Below are 20180 nucleotides of genomic sequence, written 5' to 3'. Positions count from 1 at the left end.
CGTAAACTCGAAATGAATCAATGACCTGATGTAAGTCATGAAACCATAAAACTCTTAGAAGAAAACATAGGCAAAAATCTCTTGTTTATGTTGCAAATATAAACATGAGCAACAACTTTTTTTTTGAACACAATTTGGGCAAGGAACAAAAGCAAAAATGAACAAATGGAACTACATCAAACTAAAAAGCTTCTGTACAGCAAAAGACACCATCAGTAGAACAAAAAGGCATCCTACAGTATGGGAGAATATATTCATAAATGACCTATCTGATAAGGGGTTAACATCCAAAATATATAAGGAATTCATGCACTTCAACATCCAAAAAGCAAATAACCCGTTTAAAAAATGGGTGGAGAATCTGAACAGACAATTCTCCAAAGAAGAAATTCAGATGGCCAACAGACACATGAAAAAATGCTCCACATTTCTAATTATTAGGGAAATGCAAATTAAAACCACAATGAGATATCACTTCACACCAATTAGGATGGCCACCATCCAAAAGACAAGGAAGAACAAATGCTGGTGAGGATTTCCGAGAAAGGGAAACCCTCTTCCACTGTTAATGGGTATTAGTTCAACCATGGTGGAAAGCAGTAAGAGGTTCCTCAAAAAACTCAAAATAGAACTACCGTTTGACCCAGGAATTCCACTCCTAGGAATCTACCCAAAGAAAACAAGATCCCAGATTCAAAAAGACACATACACCCCTATGTTTATTGCAGCACTATTTATAATATCCAAGGTATGGAAGCAGCCTAAGTGTCTATCAGTAGATGAATGGATAAAGAAAAAGTGGTACATATACATTATTGAGCCATAGGAAGAATACAAATCTTACCATTTGCAACAACGTGGATGCATATAGAGGGTATTATGCTCAGTGAAATAAGCCAAGCAGAGAAAAACAAGTACCAAATGATTTCACTCATTTGTGGAGTATAACAACAAAGTAAAACTGAAGGAACAAAACAGCAGCAGACTCACAGACTCCAAGAAGGGACTAGCGGTTACCAAAGAGAATCAGGTGGGTAGGGTGGGTGGGGAGGAAGGGAAAAGGGGATTGAGGGGCATTATGTTGAGCACACATAATGTAGGGGGAGTCATGGGGAAGGCAGTATAGCACAGAGAAGTCAAGTAATGACTCTATAGCATCTTACTATGCTGATGGACAGTGACTGCAATGAGGTGTGTGGGGGGACTTGATAATATGGGTGAATGTAGTAACCACAATGTTGCTCATGTAAAACCTTCATAAGAGTGAATATCAATGATACCTTAATAAAATAATAATTAAAGAAAAATACAAACATACAAAAAAATCCAAGTCCTGTCTTTATTTGGATGAAATAATTTATTTAAAAATCATTTTAGTAATCATTTTAATGTTCTAGGCCACCGCTAAATGAAAGGACAATACTCCATTCAATTGAATCAGTAATTATTAAATGGTCACAGCAAATCCAAGAAATTATAGAAAACAATTCAGTGCAGCCTTTGTTAAATGGTCTTCACTCAAATCCTCAAACTGAACTGGATTTCTGGACGATGAGGAGAGAGGACCTATCATGCATTAATGATCAAGTAAGTATATAGCCCTAGAAATTGTTTGTAAATTGAATTAGCAAATTGTAGAATTTAGTGTTTAGAGCAGTGATTTCCAATAACTCTAATGATTTAACATATTGTATTTGAATAACTTAATAATCTATTCTTTTTCTTGTTCCTAAATTCTGTATGGTATGCACTTTAAAAATTAATGGGGATTAAAAGTAATTTTGCCTCCTTGAGAATATTTTGACAGCATTTGATATAATTGGAAACACTTTGCATCATAAAAAGAGAGTGATTCCCCCAGGAAATGTTCAAGATTTAATTAATCTCACTGATTTAATTATTTGAGAAGGAGTAAGGTATTGCTGAGATGTAGTAGAGATGCAGCTTTGAAAGAGTGAGCTTTGGCACTTACTCTGCTGGTGTTTGCCTTACAGGTTACTCAATTTAATGTTCTTAAAAGTAAGACATTCATACATTCACCTCTTTCAGAGATTTTTCTGAATTGGAGCAAGAAATTTTATATGGAAAATGTAGTATTTTATATATATAGTAAATTGACATATTTTTTGGAAATTCAAGTTAAGAACTATAAATGTGAAATAAAATACACACTTAAGGAAAAAATGTTATTTTTAAAATGATTTTCAACTTGGAACCAGACATGTCTTTGTTAAATACTGCATGAGTGGAATATAATTTTTGTATTGCAGAATGCACTTAGTAATCTAGCTTACATTTATTAGTTTTTTTTTTTCAATTTAGCTTCAAGCTCCTGTTGTCCTCAAAATGGTTAAGATCCTGAAAACTAAACAGAGCAGCTATTTTCCAACTTTGAAGGATATTTTCCTGGCTGTGAAAAATGGTATGACTCTTGTTCTTTGTCCTGGCATCAGTGTCCCTCATGACCTGACCCTGCCGGTCTGCTCAGCCTCGTCTCCCCTTCTACCACCGGCATGTTCATGAAATGCTTGCACTGGGCTCTTCTAGTGACTAATTCATTAGAATCATCTGTACTTTCTTCTCCAGTTATATTATGCTTTAAGGGTACATAATAGGTGACTACTAAAGGGGTTCCAGATTGAAATTTTAATGAGAATGTGTATGTGGAGGGGAAGGACCTTTGGTATTAGCAGGAGGTAAATGATAGCCCAGCATAGAGGTTTTCAAATCAACAGTTGGGCTATAACTAATCCATTTATTCACCAGTAGATTCTCTGAGTGTGCTTGACATCCAATACTTATCTAGGTCATAAGAACTCAAAGTCATCATCAACGTTTTGGTGAAGATTAGACATAGGAGGAGGGTTTGTTCATTTGTTGAATTTTGAACAGGCTATGCATACATGTTGTAAAAATCAGAAATTATGAAAAGCTGTGCAGTGAAGAGTCTCCTTGTCTTCTCATTAGTTAATCCAATTTTAACCCCACTCAGGAGTAATAACCCTTCTTGATTTCTGTTCCTGTGCCTTTAGGCATGTTTAAGCAAATATGATATACACAATGCTAAAGCTCTAAATGATACAATTGTAAGATAATATGAACAATAGCTTTTTTGTTTATTATATTAGCAATGTTTAATTTTTTCTATGTAACATTTGAAAAGTTAGGAAATATTTAAAATATACTTTGAAAAAATGTTGTGCTATCTCTTCAGGGTTTTCTCCATGAATTCTGTTTGAAAAGAGACCATAGAATAAGGGGGACTATTTGGGCTTGGGAGTCTGTCAGCTCTGTATTCCTGTCCCAGATCCACTGAGTATATCTTAAATTTGTTGGTTTTCATTGGCCAACTTGGCACATTAACACTCTCCTTGCAGAATTATTTCAAGGATTAGAGCAGTCATTCTCAGTCTTGTCACCACTTGACATTTTGGGCAGGATAATTGTTGTAGGGAGCCTTCCTTTGCATTCTAGGACATTGAGCAACATCCGTGGGCTCTACCCCCTCTCCCCATCCCAGCTGTGACAATCAAAATGCCTCAGGACCTTGCCAAATGACCCCTGGGGGCAAGACCTCCTCTGGCTGGGAGCCACTGGAAGGAAGATATATATAATGTGCACAGTACTAGGTACATAGTAAGTATGCCCTCAATAAATAGAAGCTGCTTGCATTTTTTCTGTGTTAGTATAAAACGAACATTTTGTTTGGATAAAGCTTCTATAGGACCCAGGGGTCCTCAGAGCCTTCTGAACACATGGCGTGGAAATTCAGGGGGAAAAAAAAATCAGTTTCAGTATAACAAGTAGTCCAAAGCCATTGTCACTGTTAGAGGTGGAGGCTCTTCTCAAAGACATATGTGAGACCTGTGAAAGTACCAGGTGTGCTTATCATATTTTAAGAGCACTTACCTATTAATGTAATTATTTAATTTGAAATCAACATTCATAAAAATACACCAATTTCAAAACATGAATAATCTGGGAGAGGAAATAGTGCCTAGACCTTTTCTTTCTTCCCAAATATTTATTGTTAGGTGGACAGATTAATTGGTTACATGTCAAGTAGAGGAATATAAGGTTTCCAATGGAAAAAAAGAAAAAGGCAGTTTTTCTTTTCCTTTCTAACAGGAGTTTTTTAGAATAACACCAGAAAATAAAAATTTACTTGATTCCTGCCTTCATAAACAGTGCATGTTTTCAGTTAGTCAAAGGTATTTGTAGTTTCAGAACCAAAAGGGAGTTTGAAGGAGATCTGTTTAGGGTACATTAAAAAGGACCAATTTTAAGAGAAAATCTGGATTAGTTAAATGAGTAATTAATAATAGCCAACTATTTAAACTTTTTCTTCATACATTTAGCATTTAAAGGTATTCCTTATGCTTAACAATTTTTAAATTGAGGTAAAATTCATATAAAAATAACCACTTTAAAGTGTACAGTTAAGGGGCATTTAATACATTCAATGTTGTACAACCATCACCTCTGTCCACTTCCAAAATATTTTCATCATCTATGTCTAACAACGTTGATAGTTGTATTTTCAGTAATACAACGGAAATTTCCCAGTCCGTGTGTGAGTCACTCTCATAGGACACCAGAATAAGATACTAAGCAATTAAATTGCCTAGTACCAAGTACCTAGGAAGCTTTAACATTCTAGTGATGAAGCTTATATCCAAACCATAAAATGATAACGTCAGAGTGATGTCTCGCACAGTTTCCATCGATTGAGTAAATGTCTTTAGATTCTAAAGGCATTTCATGTTTGACTTGTGCTGCCTAACTACACTAGGGCTTTCCTAAATGGTTGTTAGAGATGGACAGAGTGTAAAGCTGTTCAAACCTGTCACATGTCAATTTTGTAGGATAAGTGATATAAATAGAAAGATGACAGCATTTAGGTGCAGCTGTGTTGTTTTGTCCTAGTCTCTTGAACTTGTAAAATGAGTTCAGAAAAGAGACTACATCACATTGACGGTGGGTTTCTTTCCTTTCAGCTCTCCTCGAAGCCCGAGATGTGGAACTTTACCTGAGACCCTTGAGGAGACACATTCAGTGTCTCCAGGAGATGGAATTCCCACAGACCCGTGTATTAATTGCCCCATTATTTCATACCGTCTGTCTGATCTGGAGTCATTCCAAGTTTTATAATACCCCTGCTCGGGTTATAGTTTTATTGCAAGAGTTTTGTAATCTCTTCGTCGACCAGGTATGTAGCATTAAAAAATAGGAACAATGAGTATCATTGCCATGTGGTGTGTTTTATTGGATCAGTGAAACATGAATACATCCAGTTTGCAGTCAGAACACCATTTTCCTCATTCTTTTTTCTAAAAGGACTTTTATGGTAACAAAGGCCAGGTAACTTTTTATCCTACTTGGCAAAGGAGCTCTAGAAATAAGTCAGATACATTCAAAGAACAGGTTGTTACTGGATTTTGTTTGTTCAATATCCTGCTTTTCTTAAAAGACTTAAGGCAGCTTCTAATAAAAGGCAAATACGCATCGCAATTTCTTTGTAGCTTCCCCTTTGGCTTGCACAGGAACACTGGTTCATGGAAGACTTTGGAAAGTGAAATTGTAATGATTCTGATTTATCATTGGTCTTTTAAATCTCTTTTTTATAGTTGTTTATCTTAACTTGCAGAGTGTTTGAGAAAAAAATTGGACTGCTTCTTCATTCTTTCAGTGTGAACTTTCGTGGTTCTTATAATATCAGAATATTACAGAATCTGAGAGCTGGAAGGCGCATCATTTGGTGGCTCTTGGCTGGAGGTCTGTTGTAGTCTTGAGCTGCCATAGCACAGACCGGTGGCTTTATTTTCAGAAATCGTTTTCTCACAGCTTTGAAGGCTGGGAGTCTAGATCAGGGTGCACCATGGTCATATTCTGGTGAGAGCTTTGTTCCTGGCTTGTGGATAGCTGCCTTCTCTCTGTGTCTTCACATGCTGGAGAGAAAGAGAACTCTCTCTTCCTCTCCTTAGAAAGCCAGTCTTATCAGATTAGGGTCTAGGCCTATGTAGGACTCTGTTCTTATGACCTCTTTTAACCTTAATTATCTCCTAAAGACCCTGTCTCCAGATAATATGGTTATGGCTTCAACATATGAATTTTGGGGGACAGAATGCAGTCCCTAATAGGTCCATATCAGGGTGTATGTATGAACCACCAGGAGTTTTTGTAAAACAAATGCCTGAGAATCAGAATCTGTGTATATGGTTTAGGATTGGAGTTAAGAACACTTCCTATGAGAATTGGATGACTTGCAGTTGCAACTGACAAACTCAAGCACAAAAAGAAAAAAAAAAGTGTGTAAATTCATGTGAATTGGGAAGTCTGAGAATACAGTGATTTCAGAAACAGCTTCTTCCAGGTGATTTCATAATCTTACATTTTGCTCATTTGTTTTTGACTTTATTTTCAGGCTTTAACCACATGTGACATAATGTAACTGCAGATGTATATCCTTCTGGTGGAGGAACTGACCTGGAAAGAGGCTGTCTTTTCTTTTGGCTCAGTGGGTTTTACTTCCATTCCTGGAACAATCACGGTTGGCAGGGAGATAAGATATTTCGGACAGTCCTGAATCTCTTGCTCACAGGAGGGTGGACAACTTTGACCTAAATCCCTGATCTAGTCCAATGCTTTCTAGTGGTTTTCACATTGTGACTCATATAGAAAATTAAAATGTTTATTACAGTGGGGTAAATAAAACATTAGGAATCCTGAAAGTCTGCTCACAGACAAGGCAATCAGCTTGGGTCTCCTGCTGCCCCAGGCTCCAGAACCGTTCTGTTCTGAGCAAGTAAGAGAACAATGTGGTAGGATAAGCAGGTTGGGGAACTGTGTTCCAATCCAATCCCTGATAATTTTTCAGATAAATTAACTGAGAGTTGAAAGATGACATCATTTGCTCAATTTCCCTGAAAATTTAGGGGGAAATTCAGATTAGAGAACAAGTTTCCTGACTTGCAGTTTAGAGTTTGAGACTGCATTATGACTGTGCTTTTTTTCTCCCTGTCTCTACTTCTGACGAGGTGGAGTGGTATGGAAAGGGCTTTGGACTCAGACCAACCTGGATTCAGATCTAATCAAACCACTTAAAGGGAGTTCAGTTACTTCTCTTAGCCTCAGTTTCCACATCTGTAAGGGAAGATAAGTCTCAGTTCATGGACTTTGGTGAGGATCAAAAGAGATAACTTAAGTGCAATGCCTGGTATAGCACTTAATAGAGATCCAAAAAAGTTGGTTCCACACTGTTGATTTACTAGTTATCAATCCGGCAATCTCCTATGAACCATCAATCTCCTATTGATAGGAGATAACAGGTCAGTTCTTTGCTATATTTTATATCTTAAAGCTTCATTCTATTTCTGTTTTTCTGTTGTGAAATTCAGTTTTGCTTTGTGTTAAGCAAATGCTCTGAGTCCTAATGGCTTGGAGCTCCATGAAAGGCCACAATCCCTATTGCAGGGTCAACAACTGTAACTACCGCTTCTCCCAAACCCCTTTTGAGGGGTCCTCATCTCATTTTGAGAATAATTGAAACTGTTTTACTATAAAGTCCTGTTTGTATATGAACCCCAGAGCTTATCATTCATTGTAGGTGGTTTGTAAGAAGTCCTGGTTACCTATGAGCCTGTAAACCTGTTATTCCTGGCCCCTAGTCTGTGTCAATGGCCAGAGTTTGCTAAGCAACCAAGGAAAAAATGTAGCTTGTCTTGTTCCTTAGTTACTGTTCCTGGCTTCTGTTCAAAGGTTCCATTGACCTTATTTCCTTGATTCTCAAGTGGACTTTGTAGTAAATCTGCCCAAACATGTTAGGAATCAAAAATCAGCAATGAGCCAATTTTAATAACTGGGTTCCCTGAAGAGCTAAACCTGCCCTCCACCTCTGCCCCCACAACCCTGCTGGTTATTTGTTAATTTATTTTTTATATTTATTTAACAAATACTGTACAGTGCCTATTATTTGCGAGGAACTTTTCCTAGCCCATTACAAGAACTACAAATTTAATCCTCTAGCAACATAGAAATAGGTACCAATAGTAGATACATTTTATAGTAAACAAACAAATAAAAACCCCTGAAGTCTAGAGAAGATAAATACACTCCATGTTTTAAAATAACAGTTTTTATTTATAGTAACAGTGTAATATGTAATGTACTAATGATAATTGTAAAATATTCTCATTGCATAAAATTTATAACAATGGAAATAGTCCTGCAATTCTATCATCCTAAAATCCAGCACTTTAAAAATTTCCTTCCCTCAAACTTACAATTATGCATTTTATCATACATATAATTAAAATTTTTTTTACTAGATTCTTGAAAAATGTTTTTTTATTATTGGACATTTAGGTTGTTTCCAGCCTCCTCTAAATAACATGCAGAGAACAACTTTATAGAAAAATCCTTTTTCCTTAACTTAGGTAATTGACTTAAAAATTCCTTATGTTGATCAAAGCATACAATCTTTTCATAACTCTTGAACAATATTTAATATTTACAAATACATTTTTAAAAAGGTTTTATCAATTACATTGCTATTATCAATGTGTGGAAGGTTTTACAGTAATTCACCAGCTTTGACCTTCATCGTTTAAAAATTTGACATAATTCATTGGTACAAAGTGGTACCACGTTGTTAATTTATACCTTGCATGATTTGTGTGGTTATACATTTTATGTGTTTTTTATGATTTCCTCATGTAGCTTTCATGTACTTTTTTTGGTTTTTAATTTTTCAAGTGTGTTTTGGTCACCAACATCAAGGTCTACCCCTTAAGCACCATCAAAACTTTACAAAAGCACACTGTTTATTAATTTTAATCTCTTTTCTCTTATCTACTCTTTAAACATTTTTTTATTCAAGTGTCATTGATATACAATCTTACATTGGTTTCAAATATACAACACAGTGGTTCAACAGTTACTTGTATTGTTAAACCCTCACCCTCTCTAGTACAGTTACTGTCAACATAGAACAACGTTACAGAACCATTGATCATGTTCTCCATGCTGTACTACTATCTCTGTGACCAACTTATATTATTATTTTTTTATATTTATTTTTTAATTTTTTAATTTTTTATCAAGGTATGATTGATATACACTCTTACATGAAAAAAACAATGTGGTTACTACATTTACCCATATTATCAAGTCCCCACCCATACCCCAATCCAGTCACTGTCCATCAGTGCAGCAAGTTGCTAGAGATCCACTATGTCCCTTCTCTGTGATACACTGTTCTCCCTGTGATCCCCCACACCATGTGTACTAAACATAATACCCCTCAGTCCCCTTCTACCTCCCTCCCCACCCACCCTCCCGCACCCCTCCCCTTTGGTAATCACTAGTTCATTCTTGGAGTCTGAGTCTGCTGCCATTTTGTTCCTTCAGTTTTGCTTCATTGTTATACTCCACAATGAGGGAAATAATTTGGCATTTGTCTTTCTCTGCCTAGCTTATTTCACTGAGCATAATGTCCTCCAGCTCCATCCATGTTGTTGCAAATGGTAGGATTTCTTTCTTTCTTATGGCTGAATAGTAGTATTCCATTGCATATATGTACCACATATTCTTTATCCATTCATCTACAGATGGACACTTAGGTTGCTTTCATATGTTGGCTATTGTTAAAAGTGCTGCAATAAACATAGGGGCATATGTCTTTTTGAATCTGAGAAGTTGTATTCTTTGGGTATATTCTAAGGAGTGGGATTCTGGGGTCAAATGGTATTTCTATTTTTAATTTTTTGAGGAACGTCCATATTGCTTTCCACAATGGTTGAACTAGCTTACATTCCCACCAGCAGTGGAGGAGGGTTCCACTTTCTCCACATTCTTGGCAGCATTTGTTATTCTTAGTCTTTTAGATGATGGCCATCCTTACTGGTGTGAGGTGATATCACATTGTGGTTTTAATTTGCATTTCCCTGATGATAGTGATGTGGAGCACCTTCTCATGTGCCTGTTGGCCATTTGAAATTCTTCTTTGGAGAACTGTCTCTTCATGTCATCTGCCCATTTGGTTATGTTTATTCCTAGGTATTTTATTGTTTTTGGTGCAATTGTTAATGGAATTATTTGTTTTTTGGGTGTTGAGGTATGTAAGTTCTTTATATATTTTGGATGTTAACCCCTTGTCAGATATGTCATTTACAAATATATTCTCCCATACTATAGGATGTCTTTTTGTTTTGTTGATGATGTCCTTTACTGTACAAAAACTTTTTAGTATGATGTAGTCCCATGAGTTCATTTTTGCTTTTGTTTCCCTTTCTCGAGGAGATGGGTTCAGGAAGTAGTTGCTCATGCTTATATTCAAGATAATTTTGCCTATGTTGTCTTCTCAGAGTTTTATGGTTTCATGACTTATATTCAAGTCTTTGATCCATTTCAACTTTGCTTTTGTGTATGGGGTTAAACAATAATCCAGTTTCATTCTTTTGCATGTAGCTGTCCAGTTTTGCCAACACCAACTGTTGAAGAGGCTGTCATTTCCCCATTGTGTATCCATGGCTCCTTTATCATATATTAATTGACCATATATGCTTGGGTTTATATCTGGGTTCTCTAGTCTGTTCCATTGGTCTATGGGTCTGTTCTTGTGCCAGTACCAAATTGTCTTGATTACTGTGGCTTTTATAGTAGAGCTTGAAGTTGGGGAGCATAATTCCCCCTGCTTTATTCTTCCTTCTCAGGATTGCTTTGGCTATTCAAGGTCTTTTGTGGTTCCATATGAATTTTAGGATGATTTTCTCTAGTTCACTGAAGAATGCTGTTGGTATTTTGATAGGAATTGCATTGAATCTATAGATTGCTTTAGGCAGGATGGCCTTTTTGACAATATTAATTCTTCCTATCCATGAGCGTAGGATGTATTTCCATTTATTGGTATCTTCTTTAATTTCTCTCATGTGTGTCTTGTAGTTTTCAGAGTATAGGTCTTTCACTTATTTAGTTATGTTTATTCCTAGGTATTTTATTGTTTTTGGTGCAATTGTGAATGGAATTGTTTTCCTGATTTCTGTTTCTGCTAGTTCATTGTTAGTATTGTTAGTGTATAGGAATGCCACAGATTTCTGTGTATTAATTTTGTATCCTGCAACTTGGCTGAATTCAGATATTAGATCTAGTAGTTTTGGAGTGGATTCTTTAGGGTTTTTTATGTACAATATCGTGTCATCTGCAAACAGGGACAATCTTCCTTGTCAATCTGGATGCCTTTTATTCCTTTCTGTTGTCTGATTACTGTGGCTAGGACCTCCAGTACTATGTTGAATAAAAGTGGGGAGAGTGGGCATCCTTGTCTTGTTCCAGATCTTAAAGGAAAAGCTTTCAGCTTCTCGCTGTTAAGTATAATGTTGGCTGTGGGTTTGTCGTATATGGCCTTTATTACATTGAGGTACTTGCCCTCTATACCCATTTTATTGAGAGTTTTTATCATGAATGGATCCAACTTATATATGATTGAGAATTTTTGTGCCGCTTTATCCTCCTCACCCTTCCCACCCACCTACCTCAACCCTTCCCCCATGGTAACCTCTAGTCCCTTCTCAATGTCTCTGAGTCTACTGATGTTTTTTTTTCTTCTGTTTTGTTTTGTTTTTATATTCTACAAATAAGTGAAATCATTTGGTATTTGTCTTTCTCTACTTAACTTATTTCACTGGACATAATAGCCTTTAGATCCATCCATGTTGCTGCAAATGGCAGAATTTCTTTTCTTTTTGTTGCTGAATAATACTCCATTGTGTACATGTACCGCATCTTCTTTATCCATTCATCTGTTGATGGACACTTAGGTTGATTCCATATCTTGGCTATTGGAAATAATGCAGCAATAAACATAGGGGTACATATATCTTTTTAAATCAGATACTTTGTTTTCTTTGGTTAAATTCCTTGAAGTGGAAATACTGGGTCAAGTTTTCATGTACTTTGTTTCTATGAATCTATTGACTTCACTGTGTTTATGAAATATTTGAATCCTTGCTGTTTTATACATCAGAGGTCATAAACTGGCATTCTATCTATCAGTACATTTGGTCACTAGATCAGTGCAGTATTTTTATTTTGCATAGTATTGTAAAAAATTGAAAAACTGTTATTAATATTTAAATTGAGGAGGTCTCATTTAAAAGCCAGCATTCTAGCATCTCCTGAAAGTCAGAGATTTTGCTACATGGCTTTGCCTTTCCCATTGGCACAGTCAGTTGCTAGAGCTTCATGTGTCCCTTTAGATGGGTCATGTGCTCTCAAGGTGACCATGGTCTCCACTACTTGCTGCTGTTCCTGGTCTGCTTCATTAATTTTTATTATACATCTGTTCCTTGTAGGCATTCCAGTCACAGTCAGAAATCTTTGTTAATTTAGAAGCAGATGTGCTTTTCTTGTTTTCTAAGAGTGGCCATTAACATAGTCATTTAGGCCAGACATAAAAGGATCATCTGGCCACCTCAGATGATGACATACTTGCACTTTGTTAATGGGAACTTTTCATTTGAAGTATAGTTGATGTACAATACTATATTAGTTTCAGATGTATGACAGTGACTCAACAATTATGCCTTGTGAAATGCTCACCACTACAAGTGCAGTTATCATCTGCCACAATACAAAGTTTATTTTAATATTATTGAAAATGTTCTTTCTGCTGTACTTGTCATTCTGTGATGTCTTTTATAATTGGAAGTTCGTACCTTTTTGGCATGCACAATGGAATATTATTGAGCCATAAAAAATAAAATCTTGCCATTTGTGAAGACAAGGATGGGCTTACATGGTATTATGCTAAGTGAAATAAGTCAGGAAAAGACAAATACAATATGATTTCACTTACATGTGGAAACTAAAAATAAAACAGAAATGAACTCATAAATAAAGAGAACAAACTAGTGGTTACCACAGTAAGGGAGTGGGAATATTGCAGAAATAGATGAAGGTGATAAAGAGGTACAAACTTGCAATGGGGATTTTTTAAATGCTTTGCTTCTTTTCTCTGGTAACCTGACTGCACCCTGTCCATTGTACATCATTACTACTCTAGGTCCAACACTCTGTCTATTCCTTGGCTTGGCATTCCTGTTGTTGGTGTTGTCATTTACAAGATCCTAGGTGAGGAAGTTTGAGAGATTGAGCTTGGAGAAGAGCAAAAGTTAAGGATCCATAAAAGCAAATAAAAAGAGAAAAGGAGGAGCTGGGAGATAGTCTCAAATTAACATAGTATCATTGATAAATTGCTTAATTGATAGTTGATTAATTCACTTATTGATAAATAAATTGGTTACAGTATTTTAGTTTATAAGACCTCTGAAGTGGGACCAGTTGATCCGAAATCCAGTGACTTTTTGTTGGTTGTGCTGATACCATTGAGTATGAGAAATAGAACTGATGGGGTTGGGTATGCTCCAGAGATTTGCTATAGGAAGCAGAAAATCAGAGCTGAAGAGCTAAAAGGGAGGTTCAAATTCATCTTTCTCCTCCTTCAGATGAGGAAACTGAGATATTCAGACACAACTTAGCTAATGTCACAAAAGCAATTACTGGTTCCTAACTGGATGATAGCCAGGTCTCTTGCCCCCTGCTGATGCTTTTCCCCCTGCAGACCCTGCTGCCTGCCCACTGAAAGAGCACTGACTGGGTTTTCTAATTTAGGATATTTACTGCTATATCTTTGGAGGTCTTATTCAACAGTTGGCTACGTGAACAGAAAGTTAATTGCTATGATTGTCTTATCTATGTGAAGGTCAGCCAAGAAGTACAGGAATGAACACTGATCAAGGACCACTTGGTCAAGGAAGTTCTTTAGATTTAGGTAATTAGGAGGCTACTGAAACAAGAAGCAATTGAGTCATCTCCATAGATGTTTTAGCTCCCTAAAAGGGCATATGTATTATAAAGAATACATATAGATATAGGTCTGTGGAATCCCTAGGCCATACCAAAATGCAACTATTTTATAACTCATTTTGCTAAGGAATTACTGGTAGTTCTTTTCTTCTGTGTGCAGTGTTAGCAGACTTCGCATAGAGGTTAATTTTCCATCCAGTCTGAGTGGGAAATAACAGTATAGATTGAGAATCTATAGCTAGAATGTAAAGGATTCTAATTAGTAGGGATTTAAACACTAAGTTAATTATTTTTTACTTTCAAGTTTAGGATACAGAGTCTATATTGCATATAAAACTATATCCATTATGAGAGAAGGGAGATAATATGTTTACCTTTAGAAAAAAGTCCATCTGCTATGTTGAACTCAATGGCTTTCATTATGTTCTTCATTGAGATTTTTAATAACTTTCTAAGCAACCACAACATCAGAGTCACACAATATAAATCCATAATTTGTGTGAGGTTAAGATGCATCAGGAAGAAACTTTAGGGTTTATAGGTTCTTGAGGTCCCCAAAGAGGGAAATTCTGGATGTTTTTAAGAAACATGTTTTAAGAAACAAAAGAAGGTCTGGAACATGGGTGATTGTTTTATGGAAGTTAGACTAGTGCTACATAAATCTTCTGCCCTTTTTCTTTAATCTCTCTGTTTCAATTCTTTTATTCAAAACTAGTTCATATGGCCTATCTCAGCTACATTTTATGTCCTATAATGCACTTAAGCCCCCAGATGAAAAATCTACTAACCTAATTGCCCATGATCTACTCACCTTTATCAGACTTTTCTTACCTTTGCAAAAGACCCTGTGTTGACAGGAAAGGTGAATCCATGGTCTCATAGATTTCCCCTCCTGGGTTGTGTATTTCCTTACATGAGAAAAACAATTGTTTAGAATATTTGCCAAAAGGAACATCCATGCAAATTCTGACACAGTTGTTACATCTATGAAACTTAGCAAAAATTTAGTCATTGCTAGGATGTATAAATCCATCCAGGAATTGCGGTCTCCTGTAGATTATTCTAACTTACATGAGCATGTTGAACCCAAGCTTTGCATTGCTAGAATTTTTGCTGTCTCACAGCATTGCTGTCCCAATTCTGGACACGGTCATTTTAAAAAGATTCATTGGAAAAAAAAAACTGAAACAGCTGTTTTCAATAAACTGTTAAACATATTTTTGATCAGTGTTTCCTTTCATTAAATCCTAGGCAATAGCTTACCTTTCACCTGAAGACATTTTGAAGGGAGAAATTGAAGACTCTCTGGAAAAGGTGCAGGTGGCCATTAGCATCTTGAAGACTTTCAAAAATTCTTTCTTCAAGTATAGAAAAAGATTGGCAAGCTATTTTATGGGAAGTAAGGAACTGAAGCCATGGGATTTCCAGTCTCATCTGGTGTTTTGTAGATTTGACAAATTTCTGGACCGCTTTATGAAAATTGAGGTATTAATTTATTGACTTGTAATTTACTCATATTATAGGTGGGTTCAAAAATCCTGTTATCTTTTTACATGATTTGGGGAACAGTTTATTCTATTTGGGTGGGAAGGTCCCTTTCTTAGTGATTCTCATAAGAAGCTCCCAAGGCCAGTGCTATTAGGACAGTTTTCAAAGATTTAGCTTGGCTCCTTTTTTAAAAAAATACATTTTTGATTCTTTTAGTATACTGAAGTAAGTGAATCTCTTTATGTACCAGCTCCTGCAGGACAGTTGTAAATCAGGAAGCTTTAAAAGAATCCCTTTTTCCTTTATATGTTTAATGTTTGACATTGGGATTTCAGACCTGAAAATCCATTTGATGTCACCCTATCTTTTAGTATATAAATACATGTACTATAAAATTTAGAACCATTTATAAAAATGACAAAAAAATGAAAATATGTGCTCAGTATGTTTTAAATACCTCAGTATGTTTTAAATACCTAAAAACAAATGAGTACACACATGTACACATGGTCACACACTACACATGCACAGTTGTACGGAGCCAGTTGGCTAAGGTTTTTAAAAGTTTAAACTAGTAACACTGCCTTATTTTCTTTGTAAAGTTCTTTCTAGCAAGTTTGAACTTTATTAATATAAGACTTGTTGAATTTCATTCAAAATTAGAGCTTTACGTTTTGAGAATTCTCATTACATCTCAAGCCTGAATGCCTGTTGAAGTCTGAATGCTAAATGTCTTACAATGGGCAACTTACATCATCATTTTTTAGCACTCTCTTATGCTTCCGTTCAGTAATGGAGCTGATTCACTGCAAAGTGTAGGTGGCTGAAAATACAAGTTTTGGATATTACCTGCAGATCTGATTTATGATTAGAAGGATATAAAATTAGCAAGTCAAACACTTAGCTATGGCAAAGTAGGTCTTGCCCGTACTGCTAGAAAATTCTCAGTAAATGTGAAAATGGGAGTATGATTTTTAAAATGGGTGGTAACTTTGTTCAGTTAAATCATTAATATTTGTTATCTGCCATGCAAGTGTCCATTAACTCACCAGTTTTGAATGTTTGAAAATGTTTTCATTGGAATGTTACAATGTTTTCTTCATGCTCAAAATGGTGGGAAAATCTTTATTGTATTATGTTTTTACAAAGGATATATTTGTCACCATATTGGAATTTGAAAAACTGGAAAGGCTTGAATTTGGCGGTTCCAAGGGAGCAATTTTAAATGGACAAATCCAGGAGATGAGTGAACAATTTATGGAACTCTGTAAAGTTTTTAAGCAGAGCACGTATGACCCATCTGATTATAATAATATGGTAATACTGTACCTTTGCATTTTCATTTCACAGAATCTTATAATTTTAAAGTTGGAAAGGTTGATAGGTCACAGTGAGAACAGGTACCATCTCGTCCAATTTCTCTAGGATGAAAGAGGTTAAATGACTTGCCTGAAGGCTCAAATCTACTTAGTGGTAGATCAGGGAGTGGAAGTTAGGCTTTTTTGTATAGGATTTGAGAACATTTAGAACTGTTCTAATACAACAGTGTGAACCTCAGTCTGGATTTGTTTCTTCTTTAGGTCAATTGAAAAGGAACTTTCCACATTAACTCATTTTGATCTGATTATTTGATATCTGTGTAAATTGTATATTTTAGCCTTCTGAATCACTGGAAAATTTTTTGGTCTATTCGAACATTTAGTTTCATCACATTAACTGTATATATTATTAATATGTATGTTGTCTCATATTTTTTTATTCTTTAGCTTTTTGTAGTTTCAGAATTTCAAACTCAGGAAATAGGGGAAGCTTTCAGATTCAAGCTGCTTCTGTGTTCTGTCATTTCCCAGCATGTTAGTAGCCAGGGAGTTACCTGAGAGCGTCCCTGCAGCTCTGGGATAAAAATAGCTGCATTTTAGTGGTTTGTTAAGACCAGTGATGTCTGGGTACAAAAATATATATGAATATTTAGCTTTAATCCTCATTTTTTTACACAGAATGTGACCTTATTCACTGTTCTATTTATATTTGGCAAATTATTTTTCTTTGACAGTGTTCAAGTACAGTATGTTAACTTTATGAACAGACAGCAAACTTAACCCTCTGAACTGTAGCTGGCTTGTGGGAGGTGGAGTTAATGATAAGCGGCCATAGTCATTGTGTGTGCTGATTATTTATGGAAAAGTAGGAGGAACCTAGGACTATGGTGGCAGGTAGCCTGGGCTCAGTCTCAGAGCCTGATAAGTTGTGTGGCATTTGGTGGGCATTCAGTGACTGGTGGGAATGGAACTCTTAGAGGATCTGCCTTAGCTTTCCTGAGCAACCAAGAAGAGGGGTGTGGGACTCTCTGTGCACAGGGTCCTCAGGTGCATTTGAAAAGAGTCTTGGTTTCCTTTGGACTATAAAACCTGTTGAGTTTTCAGAATGCTGGGGTTGGAAAATGTGGCTCAGGTTAGCTGATATCACTACTTTGGCAGTGCCAAAGGTCTGGAATTTATCCCTGTATCTGCCTGAAGCCTGCACAGTTACAAACATGTAGAAAATAGAAAATTCATGTGCTCTTGACATATATATCTGTTTGATATTTGTAGTTTGGTATTTAGTATTCTGGAACCCCACTTATTTTGATAATAAAATGGCCCACATTGCCTCTGATCTCCAGGTCTGGTTTGAAGACATTAATAACTTGCCCTTGAAATTTCCCCTTATCTTCCTATCTGATTATCTTGTCTTAGAATAGAATCTAGAAACTCCTTGACTTCAGCCATTCCTTGAAATCAAAACATAAATTTAAAATAATTCATTTCATTGATACGTTTATGTTAAAGAAGACCTTTGCTTTTTTTGAATGTGCCCTGGTTATCATTGTTGCCTCAGAATATTGCAATGATGATGTATTTTTACTTAATAATAGCTATTCATCTTGGTGCTTTTTAGCAGAGCTGACTGTACTCTGATTTTTATGATGAAATCAGTTGGTAATTTTTAAGAGACGTTATTTTAACAAACTACTTCCAACTTCATAATATTCATAAAGGTGTTGCCATTTGACACATGCCCACCCCTGTGACCCACCCATGTGACCCCACTGCATGCACCCCTATGCATTCCCGGGTCCACATTAAATATACACCAGTGCTAAGCTAACAGTCAAGCACGTCATGATCAGTCTTCCTGCACTTTGGTATAGTAATGGTTTAAATATGTTCCAGTAAATTAAAGAAATAATCACTGATAATTTGGTAGTTATTTCTCTCTTTTCAGCAATCTCCAAGCATATAATCAGGCATTGAGCCTTTATTGGTATGGCAAAAGGTCTGCCACTGTGGTCCATTGATAGAACATGAGGATTTTCTCAGACATATCTATAAAAATATTCTTGGGTTTCTCAAATATTAATATAAAATGGAAAAGTCACTTTTTAATTTGAAGTATAGTTGATAGACAACATTTATCTGGTTTAGGTGTACAATAGAGTGATTCAGCAGTTACATTATGAAATGCTTACCACAATAAGTGTAGTTACCATCTGTCATCATACAAAGTAGTAACAATATTATTGACTATATTCCCTATGCTACACTTTTTATCCCCACTGCTTATTTTATAATTGGGAGTTTTTACCTGTTTTATCTCCTTCACTTATTTCACCTCTCCCCCCACTCTCCTCCCCTATGGCAACCAACTGTTCTCTGTAATTTGAGTTTATTTCTGTTTTGTCTGTTTTATATTTTTAGATTCCACATATAAGTGAAATCATATGTTATTTGTGTTTCTCTGTCTGACTTCACTTGAAATAATACCCTCTAAGTCTATCCACGTTGTCACAAATGGCAAGATTTAGTTCTTTTTTATGGCTTAGTAATATCTCATTGTGGATATGTACCACATCTTTAACCATTCATCTATCTCTGGACTCTTAGGTTGCTTCCATATCTTGGCTATTGTAAATAATACTGCAATGAACATAGAGGTGCATATATCTTTTTGAAATAGTGATTTTATTTTCTTCAGGTAAATACCCAGAAGTGGGATTAGTTTCTCATATGGTATTTCTATTTTTCATTTCTGAGGGACCTCAGTACTGTTTTCCACAGTGGCTGCACCAACCTACTTTCCCACCAACAGTGCATCAGGTTTCCCTTTATTCCATAGTTTCACCAACACTTCTTGTCTTTTTGATGCCAGCCATTCTGACTGGAGTGAGGTGATAATCTCATTGTGGTTTTGATTTGCATTTCCTTGATGATCAGTGATGCCAAGCATCTTTTCTTGTGTCTGTTGGCATCCATATGTCTTCTTTGGAAAAATGTCTATTTGGGTCCTCTGCCCATTTTTTTTTAAATTAAGTATCATTGATATACACTCTCATGAAGGCTTCACAAGAAAAACAATGTGGTTATTACATTCACCCATATTATTGAGTCACCCCCCATACCCCATTGCAGTCACTGCCCATCAGTGTAGTAAGATGCCGCAGAGTCCCTATTTGTCTTCTCTGAGCTACACTGTCTTCCCAGTGAACCCACACATACTATGTGCATCAATCATGATACCCCACAATCCCCTTCTTTCTCCCCACCTGCCCACCCCATCCCTCCCATTTGGTAACCACTAGTTCCTTCTGGGAGTCTGTGCCTCTGCCCATTTTTAATTGGATTGTGTTTTTGGTGTTGAGTTGTATGAGTTCTTTATGTATTTTGGGTATTAACTCCATTGTCAGATATATCATTTGAAGATATATTCTCCAGTTCGGTAGGTTGCTTTTTTGTTCATTTTGTTGGTGGTTCCTTTGCTATGCAGAAGCTTTTAAGTGTGATGTATCCCAC

The 20180-nt window shown here is 36.1% G+C and overlaps 1 protein-coding gene across 1 annotated transcript in view; it reads left to right on the top strand.

Annotated features, from left to right (window-relative positions):
- Positions 1–20180, top strand: part of DNAH11 (dynein axonemal heavy chain 11) — a 337006-nt gene that overhangs the window by 18934 nt on the left and 297892 nt on the right. Inside the window, exons 4-8 of the mRNA XM_073238711.1 lie at positions 1398–1587; positions 2323–2422; positions 4998–5209; positions 15115–15348; positions 16501–16668. Coding sequence (XP_073094812.1) covers positions 1398–1587; positions 2323–2422; positions 4998–5209; positions 15115–15348; positions 16501–16668 — 904 coding nt within the window. The remainder of the gene's footprint in view (positions 1–1397; positions 1588–2322; positions 2423–4997; positions 5210–15114; positions 15349–16500; positions 16669–20180) is intronic.

The sequence above is a fragment of the Manis javanica genome, chromosome 6, assembly GCF_040802235.1.
Source record: "Manis javanica isolate MJ-LG chromosome 6, MJ_LKY, whole genome shotgun sequence".
Classification (NCBI taxonomy): domain Eukaryota; kingdom Metazoa; phylum Chordata; class Mammalia; order Pholidota; family Manidae; genus Manis; species Manis javanica.
The sequence above is the reverse complement of the archived record's forward strand: the minus strand, read 5'-3'. Positions and strand labels throughout refer to the sequence as shown.